Genomic DNA, 14,076 nt, shown 5'->3' on the forward strand with positions numbered 1-14,076 from the left:
ACACATTGAGACATCATTAATTCAGCCAACACAGAAAGTGCAAACATACAAAGTCTCCTTGTACCACCCAAAGGATTCCTCCAACAAAGATATCCATCAGTGGAAGAGAGAGGGAGGCAATTTTCAATTACCCTTGCTCTCCCTGTAGGAGCCTCCTACACTATCAGTAACATACACACATGCTGAAACACACAAAAATCCCTACTCTAGAAGGGATTCGAAGAGGAGAGTAACACACCATAAACTGCCTCCCGCTCAGGTCCAGCACTGGATACCACATTTAATAATATACCATTCATTGACATTAATGCAAGCTTATTGTGTGATATTTTGAATCAACCATTTCATCCCTCATGTTCTTTAATCTAGCTGCTACTAATTTACACTGCACGAGATGGTCAATTTTCATCTCACTACGTCACAATTTCTGCATCTGCCAGATGAGGGTGGATTCCTGTGAAGCTAAACAGGCTCAGCAGATAATGTGCTGTAGGAGAGCCATTGATTAAATTAATTAATTACCTTTTGCATGCAACTCAAGGCAATTTACAAATATACCATAAAACAGCTAAAAATTAGTTTTAGAACACTACAAAACTTCAGGTGCAGATTGGTTTAAAAACAATACGAAAGGAGACCTTTTTACATCCAGCTGGAAAAATTCGTCAAAACAAAAAATGTATTCAGTTGTTTTTTTAGAAAGTAGAAGAGGAGCAGCCACACTGAAAGCTCTGTGGAGCAGACTTCTGATATGCTAGGTACCTGAAGGAGAAACTCAGCTGCAGAATGCAGTTACCTACTGGATATTATGTATTATGTGTACAGAATCCACAATTTACTTTCCCAGTCGAAATAATAATAATAATGGCAACAAGGCAACGAGAAGCCTACCAAGGTTGACTCATAACTGATTGCAGGAAATCTGTGGTTCAAATCTCAACTCAGTCATGGACTCCTAGATGGTCTTAGGCAAGTCAATCTCTTCAAGTCTCAGCTCCCTGATCAGCAGTGTGGTATAAACAACACTGGGCTGCTCTACAAGATTATTCTAAGAATTACCAAGTTAGTGTACATGAAACACCTAAAAAGCATAAGCTACGGTTATTAATGCAAACCATCAGGAAGAGTCATGTGAGACTCTGTAGATACATTTTGTAAATCTCCACATGTACTTCTGTTGCTATGAATACATACATACACACCCATCCCCATCATGACTGATGAGGTCTATATTGTCTAACATTTCATGAAGGAATGGCAGCAGTAAACCAACCTGGGCAGCAGGCGTAGGCGACTTCCCTACAGGGCTGTTATCAGGTTTAATGGGATCAAAATCAAAATCCAACAGGCTGGCTCCCTCCTGGAAGGGCCCAGGGGCATCAAACTTGCAGCATTAAGGAAGAAAAGCAGTATTGCATATTAGTCAGGTATAGGATGCAGGCTGGTATGCAGAAGGTGTTACCCAGGAGCTGAAGGTGCAAAAAAAGATGCATACAACTCTATGGTACAAGCAATGAATGCTCACATGTGTCCAGTGGCCACAATACGCTCAACACTTTTGCAGAAATGCAGCCGTGAAAACAAAGCATCAGTATTCCACAGAGCCTGAGCAGTTTTCGTGTTACCATCCATCTTATTTATCAGGGATCTTCTTGAGGTCACCATCACCTGTGATCTTTCCAGACAGGGTCCCTAAATCCTACCCAAGATACTTGCACATGCAACTTTCAGCACAGCTAGGCCACTACTTTAGGCACTTCTTAAAAGAAGGAAACTATGTATGATGTGCAAAGCATTTTCAGTGGAAGCCTCTCTATGAGCCTCACAGCAGCAAATCTGTATCATCATAGTCAGAAACACAGTAGATTCCTTGTTTAAGATCTTAGCTTTTGCAATCTGTTTCCCCTGCCCATATTCTAATGCTTTCCATATTCGGACGTTATTTCCAATATTAATAAATTATTCCAGTTCTCTATTATATACATTTCAATTTATATATCTAGCCAAAAGGTCCCGTTTTAGTCAGGAGGGTATCTTATTAACTAGAAGCAATTCTATTGGGGTTGCAAATTAGAACATCAGTGGCAGCATTCAAATTTTGACTAATGTCCATATTCCTAAAAAGATGATTTACAAGGCACCCCTTTTTTCCCAGCTTGCTGTTTCTGAAACGAGCTCTGTCCAAATATTTCAGCAACTTCTTTGATAGTTCTTCTGGTCCTAAGGCAAAGTAATGCAATATAACCTTTCTGAACCAAACCAAGGCACAGCAGCAAACATTTCTGAATTATTAGGATATCTGGTGAAAACTAATGTAAATGCACCAACTGAGGAAAACTAAATTGCTGCTGTTTCCAAGCAAAACCCTTTATCAGTTTGATATATCCACATACTTTCAAGAGAGAAACTTCTAGCACATTCTTTTCCACACAGTTTCCAAGCAGCAGCAGTTTATATTTCAACTTTAACTTTTTTGTGTCATTCACTGGTTCCTACCAATATCAGAACAAGCTTTCAATGAAGGCGGTTTTCTGCCTCATAATCTCAACTCCAATAGATTTAGATTTTAAAAGGTTACACAATACTCACAGCAGATCACCTAAGTATTTCTTATGTAGGTTACCACTGAAGCAAGACCTTCTAGGTATTCATTTTCTGTGCTTGACTAAAGAACAATTCAGGTCAAAAGGGTACAGCCATGCTAGAAGCTTACCTGACACCCCAGAATTACCTGCACCATGTGCCAAGGGTTCCTCTTTCTTGTTAGCTTGCCCTCCCTCTCCTCCCAAATAATTAGCCCAACACACACACAGAGAGAAAAAAATCACATATAGTACATGAAATACATTGATCATAGGTTTTTCCCTATGGTTTCTGATCTAGGACTCAAACCCATCCATTTGAAACCTGTACATGCCAGGTGTCCTCCACGCTGGATGCGTCCCAAGCTGAATGCTCTGTTTAGGCAAGTGTTTTTACACAGAAACGTATGATATAAAACATGGCGTAAGAGTTGTTGAGGCATGCTACAAGGAAAAGATAGGTGTGGACAAGGATGGGAGGTTGCTCAGTGGCCCACGGCTTTCTCAGATAACAAAATGAACGGGGGATATATAGGCAGAATTCCTACACTGAAGGCAGCCCCTTGGTTCCCTTGACCAAAAGACTCTACAAAGTGCAACTCTTCTCACTTTTAGTCTCTGCTTCCCCATTAATGCAAAGCCTCTGCTCTCCTTCCTAGCTCCCCATGGTATCCACTGCTATCTCTGAGCTCTTGTCTTTAGGAAGAAAAATCAAAAAGAAAAGGCAATGCTTGTTGGTACGTTTCACTGAAGCTATAAATTCGGCCTATTACATGTTACCAACGATTAACCTCTTTAAAACCACACCGCCTACATATCAGGATTTTGAGAAAGAAAGAAAAGTGCCACTAACAGGTGGTGAGATCCTTTTTGCATGGCTAGCAGCGCATTTAAGAATTTTCTGCTTCAAATTCCATTCTCCCACCTCATTAAAATTATACTAAATTAAGAACAATTTGGATAGCCTCTAATGCTGTTCAGAACCTGCCACATGAAACAATAATCTCGCAGTACCTCATGGTGAGACTAATTCTACCTTGTGCTCATCGTTGATTTTGCATTTTCATATAACATTTTTCTACAGGTGTTTTCCCACAGGCATTCTTCCAAAAGTCCCTTAGTCTAAGATATCCTAGACAGGCTCATTTACTTCTCTCTCTCAAATGTAAACAAATCACTGCTCCCACACACTACTCCCAACAACCTCTTTTATTTTGTACTACAAGCCTTTTATTCCCCCTACAGGGTCCTCTTTTTTCCCTTGTAGTTCCTTTACTTCTGAACCTTCCCTTTGGTCATCTCTCAAGAGGTTTCCACACATAAACCTCCCCCTTACCTATTAAAATCAAGTCCTGATGGAGAGATATATTGTGATCTGTTGATTTTTGTTTCCACCCTTGCAGGGGTGAGGAACCAGAAGCCCTCCAGATGTTTTGGACTCCAACTCCCATCATTTCCAAAGAGCTCCACACCCTGTTCTACTAGAACTGGCCCATATATGTATGGTTGCTACTAAATGGCCAGACAGAAATCCACACTTGGTGCTCATTTCTGTGTTAATTTGTTTCAGAACATTCCAATAAATGTTTCTGGCAATGACAAAGACCTACTTTTTATTTATTTATTTTTTTAAAAAAAATCAGGTTTAAAGCTAGCTAAGTGGCATCTTAATATCTTCCTTTGCTCCCCACCCTCAATAAGGAATCCTAATCTGTTGTAGAACTATGACCTGTATCCCCACAACTGTGAGGTAATCCCACAACCCTTGTAACTTGTGGCCTACACTTGCCTTTTCTCCCAACTCCAGGCCCCTCACGCAATGTTTCGGCCGTCGAACAGGAGGAAGAGGTAAAAGCCGCAGGCCACCGCGCTGAGGTAGGGAAGGAAGAGCGGAATCAGGAAACAGAACTGCTAGAGGTGTCATTTTTTTATGAATAATGGAAAAAAATTATACATCACAATGTTGTTGTTGATGATGATGATGCAAGTTGTGAGAATGTAGCCAGAAAACTGGTCAGGCTGTTGTTTCTTCCTTCTTCCATCACAAGGGCTAGAATTAAATCATCCCCGGGAAGGGACAATGTGGTGGATATCATCCATTTGCCTAGTCACTACCTCAGGCAATTAGCTACAATAGAATACTTTGTTTTCAATCAGTTTCTCAAGCTTTACAATAGTAGCTTGAGAGGCCATGAGACTCTGAAGAGGTGGCAGGTGCTAGTGACTTTAAAAAATATTAAGTGCAGGCCCAGGGCCAAGAATGACCTGTCTAGGGTTGATGCATGAAAGCATCCAAAGTCACTAACACAAAACCCATCTGTCTCTCAGACTCTTATCAATAAGAAAATAAAGCACTTCTTTCTTGGAGGCAGCTAAAACCACACAGGCGTTTCAAGTTACCACTGTGAGGCATAGCCCACATTCATATATTTAAGAATCTCACAATTCTTAATCCCCCAACCATGTGAGGGGAAGTAAGGTATGAGCCAGGGTGACCATGCTAGCACCCAGTTATGAAGGGGGCCCCATCCAGACAATTCCTCCTCACTCTAAGAAAAATTATGTGGGCAGAGCTTCTAAACTTTACCCTAGATTCTGTGCTCCATCCACTTTTGCCCAGGCCCCCCAAAAAGCTCCCCAGAAAGGAATGTGGGCCTCAGGAGAAAAGCTTGTTCTAAAGGGTGGGGATGGATGCCCTTGATCCAAATCTCATTTCCTCCACTTGGCTGCAGAACTGGGACCACTTCACATGAGGGTGTGTGGGTGTGGGTGTGGGTGTATGGGTACACAATGTCCTGAAACAATAATGCCTTCCTGCCTCACTCTCCTATTTAGCTGGGGAGAAATAGGTTTGATCTCCATGGCCTTGATGAAAGACATTGGAAAATAATGGAACCTCTCCACGTATTCTGCCTCCATCTACCTCAGACACAGTTTCTGAGCCAATAATATGTGGTGGGAAAACTCACTGGCCCTTTTGCCCGGTTCAAATCACATTGGGCCCCCCATACATTCATGCACTGAGCAGTTTTCATGGCCTGACACCTCTAATAAGGAAAGGACCAAAAAAAAAAAAAATTAGGTGAAGGTGAAGCGGATAGAGGAAGGGACAAGGGAGGGCAGGGAAGAAGGAGAAGCTAACCTGTGAGGGGGTTGTCACACTGATCTCTGGGACAAAATTGTCATCAAACAGGTTGATGATGTTCTCCTGCTTCATCTCCTTGGATGGAGTGAGTTTTGGAGGTGGCGGCACGGGAGGACCTTTCCGCAACTGCATGCAAGCGAACACATGGCGACGGCACAGACAGCAACACCCAAAAAACCAGAGACAGGAACCAGGTTAGCAAAAACTAAATACAAAACACACACACAACTAGAGGGGAAGGAGGTCTAGGGGGGTTGTCCACACATGGGAGGAAGGAGAAACAATCACACACTTCCAAAAGAAGGCTTCGCATCATTAGTTACACTTCAGTCGTGGGCAGGTCTCCCTTCTGCAGAGGAGAAGCGTAACACAATTAATATGCATAAGATAGGTCATGCATACATAATTAGAGTCTGTGCAACCTTCTGGAGGACAAGGAGGGAGTTTACATACTACAAAAAAAAAAAGTGCTGAGGAGCCAGGAGAGACAGCAGCATTACTCGTGGCAGCAGTACCTGTCTGCCTACAGAGAAAGAAGATACCCAAGCCAGCTTTACTGATTCCTAAAAACAGGCTTCCCAATATATTAAACCCATTCTTTATAAGTGACCTTGGTTCAGCGTCACAAAGGCATCCTAAATATGGCTGAGATACAAACCAAAAGAAATCAGGGTCCAATTCTTTTTGGAGTCACAGCATTCCTGTGAAATAAATGTCACAAGAGTAAAAATTATGCTGGTCTGGGAATCCATATTCTCCTACGACAAGTTACATTGCGGCTCTTATTTTTCTTTAACATCATAGGCCACACTTGGGGGCCGTACCATCTGGATTGGTTACGTCAAGATTTTCTTCTCTTCCATCTCCTTTCTCAGATGCTCACTTGGTGTCATGCTTTCAACCAAACATACTAAGAAACCTAAATTAGCTGGAATGCGTCTCATTTCTAGGTGCAATATCAGAGCAGTAGGTTGGTTTTCAATTGTGTTGTGCTACTTGACCATTCAAAAAATGCTTCCCAGTCAAAATATTGTACAAAACACTTGTCATGCTGCCCCTGCCTGGCAGAAAAGATCTAGTTTTCCGAAGTGTTGAGGACAATTAAGCATGAGCAAGCTAAAATACATACTGGGGTCTTCAACATCCAATCTGGCTAGTTTCACAGGTCACAAAAGTGCCAAAAATAACAGAGTCACGTGATTCACACACTTTGCTTTTTAGTGCTTCTTGTAACACAGTGGCTTATCTCTGGGTGTAACTCTTTTAACTGCAGACCTACATTTAATGCACAAGATGGTGCTGCCATTTCATACATATGTTTATCAGCTGGCTGATAATCAAAAGCTGCAGAAATTCCAGCACATGCAGAAGGTAATTTCAGATCAACTAGAAGATCTCCAAGCAAATGGCAGCAGAATGTCGAGACTAATGTAATGCTCCTAATTGCTTTAACAATAGCAACACACTAAATATAACTGGTGGAAGGGAATCTAAATTAGGCTTCTGAAATTGGGGGTTGGGGACGTGGGAGAAAGTTTTTAGTGGGTTTTTAGAAATGGACACATCCATTATTAACAACAACAGACACAACCTACATTTTGGCTTTCAGTATAGAAAGAACTGGCATGCCCAGGGCCCAGCACTCTTGGGAAAGACCACTGCCTGATTTCATGAGGCAACATGGGTGTTTATCTGCACTGCAATCTTCCCTCTCACACACCCTACTCATGCTTTTTAAAACTCTGGAAAGTAGTGTTATGCCCTCCTCCGCACTACCTAACAAGCACTTTTTCAGCACCTACTGGGATCTAAAAATCAAATGGAAACCATGTCTTCTCAATAGGGCAGTCTTTTGGCTGCAGCTGAGGAATGTGTCTTCCGCAGTTCTGGAGAAGGGGGCATGTCATCTAGAAGAAGACCAATAGGCTTAAGTTTCCTCACATGCCCTCTTCAAATGCTGCTACATTCATTTGGAGAACTTAATAATAATAATGTGTCCAGTGAAGTCATTCTAGATTTCCAACAAGAACACACCTTCAGCATGCAAGTGATCAATTCTTATTCATACACTATTGCAGTGACAGGCAGATTATCTAACTTTGAGACAGTGCTGTCAACTCGTTCCTTTAGAGTTCAAGAAGTTTCCCTTTACGGAAGTGGATTTTCCACCTTCCCCTACATTCTGCCACACCATCTGGACATAGCTTATTTCTTTCCCCCTGAGGTCTGTACTTTGGCTTGCACTTTAACTTTTAAAATTTGATTTTGTTAGGCAATAGGTTGTATTTTTCACTTATTTGCATGCACCGTCTACTTTTATGTGCCTCTAAAAAAATAATCTAATGTTGCTTTATGTTTTAATGGTGGATCCTTCCTATAACTTTCTATATAAACTTATTTCCACCTGCACAACTCAAGATTTCATGGGCAGGTGAGAGAGCTAGCAACAGACAAGAATGCTGATTTTAGGAGAAAAATATTGTATCTCTCATTACACAATAATGCACAAAAGAACTCTTAGGTATAGAGCAGGAAGCTGACTGCATTTTAAAAATATTTGGTGCTGTTTGCATGAGGAGGTGGGGTTAAGAGCAACTCATTGCTGAGCTGATTAGTGCTTAGCTAAACTCCAGTGTGTCAACATTGTCAAATCTTCTTTCAAAAACTCACATTAAAGTTCCAGATGTCACTTCTTCCTCAACACACCCGACTTAGTCATTTATCTGCAAGTATAAACCACTGAACTGTGGAAGAGGGTTTGTCAGGAATGCTTCTTAGTGAATTATAGATTTCCTGCTGAAATGCCTTTACTACTGCATGCTTATATTTCATTTAAAAAATATTCTGGGAAAATTAATGTGCCCATCTGCTGGTTTAAAAATACTGTTTTATGCCCATTAGGATCTGTCTCTGATGTATGAGCATAATAAATGAAACAACCAACCTGCAATGATTAGCTGAACTATGCACTGAAAAAGAACCACCAGCTGATGGCAGCATTCACCATGTGTATTTTCTGTTAATGCACTACCTTGGCAAGTTCCCTAGATCAGTCTTTCTCAACTTTGGCTCCCCAGGGACTACAACTCCCATCATCCCTAGCCAGCAAGGCCAGTGGTCAGAGATGATGCACACTGTAGTTCAAGAACATCTGGGGACCCAAGGCTGAGAAAGTCAGCTCTAGATACTATAGTAAACCATGTTTCTTTTGTATTTCTTTGGGGGGGGGGTAGCGGGGATAGAGAGAAGTGGAGTTTTTTTTCCCCCAGAAACCTGAAAGCAATATTTTAATCCTTTGTGGGATGGAATGTTTTTAACCCTCCTTTTTAATATATGAATGAGTTTTAAATTTTACTATGTCTTGGCTGGTTTTAATGCATGCTTTGTTTGTTGTTGTAAGTCGTTTTCAGCCACACAGGTGGCACTGAGATGGTGAGGCTGTGGTTTGCTCCAAGGAAGAAACAACTAGCAGCAATGAGGAAGAAGGGCTGTCTTTCCTGAGAGTCCCAACCCCATATCAGCTAGAGAAAGAGAGCAAGTAGCAGTGGTTGCTGGTGTGTCATAGTGAGTCAGGAGTTAGGACTGGGTTAGTGAAAAGCCCAGGAAGAGGTATCTGAAAGGAGAGGCACACCCTGTGAGGGGGCAGGGATGGGGGCTTAGAATTTCTTGTCTGAATTAGAAACAACTGGTATCCCAAACATATAGATTGTGGGTCAGCAGTGCTTAAATTCCTTGCCCCCAAAATGCCTGGGATCACATACATACACCAGCAGAGTGTATACCTAACTGGATATGGAAATCACTCCATATACCTAACTGGATATGGAAATCACTCACAGAAAGAAGGTGCTGCAAGTACAATTCATCTCCCTGATGTAAAAGTTGGGGCTTTACTTACTTAACCCTTTTAAAAAAAAACCTAAAATCCCACCTATCAGCTGTTTGGAGCAGGATGTACATAAGGGAGCACTTCAAGAGGCCATCTGTAAATTCCTTTTCATAGCAGAACACCTATACTGAAACCTCAAGTTTCCATATATCCAAGTTTTAACTGTTTTGCAAACCACCTCCTTCTTGGACCTAACATATCTGAGATGAGATAGAGGTTACTCTCAGAACCTACGATATTTCCAATCAGAATTTCCACCTCTTCTTTGGGGCATATTGTTTAGGGCCCTATTCAAAATACAGGATGTGGGTATTTAAAAATACTGCTATATACAAAGAACACTTTCAATGGTTCTGCTAGGTTCTGTTAGGACACTAAGGCTACCATCCAAGACACACTTACCTGGGACCAAGCCCCACTGAATACAGTGAAAGTATGTAGAGGGTTATACTGTAATTCCTTCTCACAGGCAGCCCTTATATAAATCTACAGTTACAGTAAATATTATGAAACATGCCCTACATTTGATATACCACAGCCAGAATTCAGCACCCATGGGTTAACATTCTAACAAGCACAATATTCTCAAAATAGTGTTTGGTGCTTTAACTGCTAGGACAAACCTACCGTTCTCTTGGGGATAAATAGGCACAGAAAAGGCCAAATAAAAGCCACTCACACTGTATATACATCTGATAAAAATCAAAATAACTCCAGCAATAGTAAAAAGTTAAAGTTTGGAACGTAATATAAATATTTTGACATTTGACATTTTCCTGCTGTAACTTTTTTGCTAGGAGAGAACTGCCATCTTTGCTGTTCAGCAATTCATATAATCCTCAGCAGTTGCGTGGGCAACCATGGGACATACCAAAGACTTTTCAGGTAGTCTGTTTCGCATAAAGTCTACAACTGTCTAACTGCCAATGTATAGGTTGTTCTCTTCGCATGATTGTTGTGGGTTTCAACTGGCCATTATGGCTGCAAAGCTGACAACCCAAAAATGCTCTCAGTACACTTTAAAAGTCCAGATCAGGTTTTGTGCAATAGTGCATCTCATGCTGAAGAAGAAGAAAAAAATATCCAAAATGTCATTCTTAGTATCATTATCTTATATCTGGTCCAATTCACTTACCTGTTTCTTGTCCATTGAGGATGGAAGAGTTCATAATGGAACTTTCTTAACTTGCAAAACCATTTGCCTTTCAAAAAACTTCTAATTAACTTCCATATTCTACTTCCTGATTCAACTGATATCCTGTGCCACCAGTTGATCCAGAAGTTGTCCATGCCAATACAGGTTTTCTTAGTTTATATATAGCCTCTGCTTGTCCTTAAGAACAATTATGTACCATACCTGTTACACAGCAAGACCAGCTTGCCCTACATAGAATCCCTACTGAAGAGGAAGTACTGTCGTTTGTAGATAAAGAAACTGGATTAGGCAAGAACAACATTAGAGAGAAATGGAGAGACTAGTTGATACACGTTGCCTAGAACTGTTGGTGAACATAAATGGAGAAAAGTCCATTACTCTCCATAGAGTAGCAGCCAAGGAAACCCAACCATGAATGACATTGTCATGTATGTCCTCAAGGAAAAAATAGCAGCAGCAGCACCAGCAATCCTCACTACCTGAGATGGAGACTTAGGGATGCCTCCCCCAGGTGTTTCCAAAGTGGATGGCTCTGGCTCATGGTTGATAGCCTTGGTCTCAGGGCTGGTGATGGGAGTCCCATCAGGCGGAGATGAGGGGGTTTTGTTTGCTTTTGCTGGGGTACTGTCACTGCAGAGAGAGAGAGAGAGAGAGAGAGAGAGAGAGAGAATATCAACATTTGAATGAGCTTTTTATTAGAGGTGGCTTAAGGGATGAGGGAAAGTACCCTTTTAAATTATTATTTTGCAACAGATGCCTGGCCCCATTACTGTAATAGCACAAACTTTTAATGAAAGAAAATGTGTGACAATAATCATGTAGTTTGGTGCAGACGTTATCTTCAAAAACAAACAGCAGCTGCTTTTTTGGGTGGGCATAGTACACACGGGGTGTATTCATTTAACTTTTGCCTCCCACACCACAATTGTCAAGAAAAATTCACTCGCTCCATAAGCTGCTGCCTCTCACAGGAAAACGTCCATGGGAACTTTCTTCCTATGTCAAACAACAGCTGCATGGGGAATAGATTTCATCAGGTCTGTGATGTGGGAGGGGAAGAAGAGTTCATTCTCCTTGCATTCTGTGGTCTTGATCCTGATAATGTAATACCAAACTGTATGTATTAAACACGTGTAGTTTGGCCCTTGCATACAGTAAGCTGTTATCCCCTAAGAATTCAACAAGAAAGAATCTGACTTTTAGTAAATATGATATTTACTAAATTAAACAGGGCCCTTAATAGATCAAGCATACAACCTTTAACCCCACCAATGTCTTTCACCCTCCCACACCATGCTCTATATTACGCAATAATTATTTCAATCACCAAAGCCACTGGTTAGCTGTGATAGCTACAGGCACATAACAAGATAGGGGGCAACAGACCATATTGAAACAACATATGAGTATAAAGCTCAAGTTTGGAGCAGACAAGCTGTTTTGAAATACATTGTTCTTGGAAAGCAATCACAAGAGCTGGATTTCCACACCACATTGTGTCATCTCAGTATTTAGAAATCGTTGAGAATGTTTGAAAACTGTCTCTAGCAACAGAACAGGAAACACATGCTCAGGCCCTGTCTATGGCTGAGCATTCATACTAGGAAGTAAATCCCACTGAATCCAGTAGGACTTACTTCTAGATAAACATATTTGAAACATGGTTTTAAGAGGGGACCCTAACCTGTTTGTTTATGGGAGCCACATATGGGAATTGCAGAAAGCAAGTAATGAAAGGTGGGTCACCAACTCACACCTCAACCATTCTCCTGCCTTGTATGTATCCTCACAGGGACTCTTGTTTCAGCAAGGAGGTTGAAGGTCTTTTAGCTCTCAGATCTTATCCAAGGACATACACAGCGGGAAGGAAGCAATTGAGAGTTCTCTCTGTAAACTCAGAGTTACACAGTAATACCAGCCACCATGCAATTCAGCAAGCTAGTTAGTATATAAACACAATACAACCAAGCACCATGTCCCCTAAGCATCCACCCAACTTACGTTATCATCCAACATCTACACTATTTTTAGGAAGTATAAGGGAAAAGGTTAAAAGACTGACTGGCTCCTGTCCTGAAAAGGACAAATTTCAGTTGAAAGAGGAATAAAAACACAATTCTAAGCTGCCACAGAATATAGAAGAAAAAAAGGATATGAGATTATTTTTCTTTAGACTTTCAAGAAGGAAGAACAGGAGACCTAAAAACTCATCTTCAACAAGGTTTGAGGGAGAGAAGAAGACTGCTCCCATTTTTTCCATCTCTCCTCCCACCCAACCTATGTCTGTCCTGATCCACTACAAGTTTTCCTGAAGTTCCCTGCACTTAAAAGGAAATCTGGCCTTGGCACACAGCTGCAATTTTCTCTCTTAAGCAACTTCCAGTAGTTAGGTCTGCAGTACATGAGTAGACCACAAGATACTCATTTATTCTTTGGGAAATACAAAGGTCCATATATCTTCTGTTGCCAACTTTCACAGGAGGGTGGAAGTGGTTATAAACATTTATAAAACGCTATTAGGATTATTCAGAAACACCAATGCAATCCGTAATTCCAAAACAAAGCAATTTGGATCATGCAGAAACTCCATTTCAGTCACCAAGCTAACAATGCACTAAATGCTGTTAGAATACAGCCTGGCTTTTGGCTTTTACATCCAAATCAGAGCGGGCAGGGAATGGAGCTTGCTGGTACCTGCTCATCTTTTTCCTCAGCCTGGAGAACAGTTTAGTTTTCTTTCTGTTGAGGACGGCACACGAAAGTGATGTCCATTACAACACGGCTCAACCAATGTGAAAGAAAGGTGAAGATTCCGTGCATGAGCTAATGTACATAGTTACCATGAAGAGACTTATTCAAAGAGGACCTATGGGGCCATCCCTCAGTGTGCATCTGATTAGCTTGGCAGAGAGGGAGTCCGCCGGACATTTTCAGTAGAAAAATATCCTTTTAAGTGCTGTGTGAATGTTCAGGAGATAGGAAGAGGAGGGATCAATGGCTCATTGCTTTCCATTTGGAAGCTACTTGCCACCATTGATCTACCAAGTTACCTCAAAGTTATATGGAGGGCAAAGGTAGAGGTTGAAAACTAGAAAGCTAAGCAATCCAGCAGGTGGCTGAGTGAGCCAAGGACCACTGGCTATCAATAAACATATCAATAGTGTGAGCCTACAAAAGATAAGCTTGTGTCTTCTTTAAACCTTGCTCTAACTTCATGGGAGTTACCTCCTGAGGGTATCACCCTATGGCATATTGATCCTACCATGTGCACCCACCCACCATCCCGCCAAATGTGCAAGTCCTT

General features: G+C 41.3%; 2 protein-coding genes across 35 annotated transcripts in view; both read right to left on the reverse strand.

The window, feature by feature from the left end:
* CYP27C1 (cytochrome P450 family 27 subfamily C member 1) overlaps positions 1-14,076 on the reverse strand; it is a 233,436-nt gene that overhangs the window by 101,326 nt on the left and 118,034 nt on the right. The window lies entirely within an intron of this gene.
* Positions 1-14,076, reverse strand: part of BIN1 (bridging integrator 1) — a 110,080-nt gene that overhangs the window by 17,459 nt on the left and 78,545 nt on the right. For 6 of the 34 annotated variants that reach the window (XM_083585156.1, XM_083585151.1, XM_083585142.1 and 3 more), the window contains 2 exons: positions 13,467-13,511; positions 11,252-11,402 (listed from right to left, as the gene is read on the reverse strand). In XM_083585156.1, coding sequence (XP_083441282.1) covers positions 11,252-11,402; positions 13,467-13,511 — 196 coding nt within the window. Of the gene's footprint in view, positions 1-1,273; positions 1,385-4,371; positions 4,453-5,724; positions 5,854-11,251; positions 11,403-13,466; positions 13,512-14,076 lie in introns of all 34 variants that reach the window. The other 28 variants (XM_083585157.1, XM_083585155.1, XM_083585146.1 and 25 more) reach the window with 9 other exon arrangements.

The sequence above is a fragment of the Podarcis filfolensis genome (assembly GCF_964270895.1).
Source record: "Podarcis filfolensis genome assembly, chromosome: 1".
In the NCBI taxonomy this organism is placed as follows: domain Eukaryota; kingdom Metazoa; phylum Chordata; class Lepidosauria; order Squamata; family Lacertidae; genus Podarcis; species Podarcis filfolensis.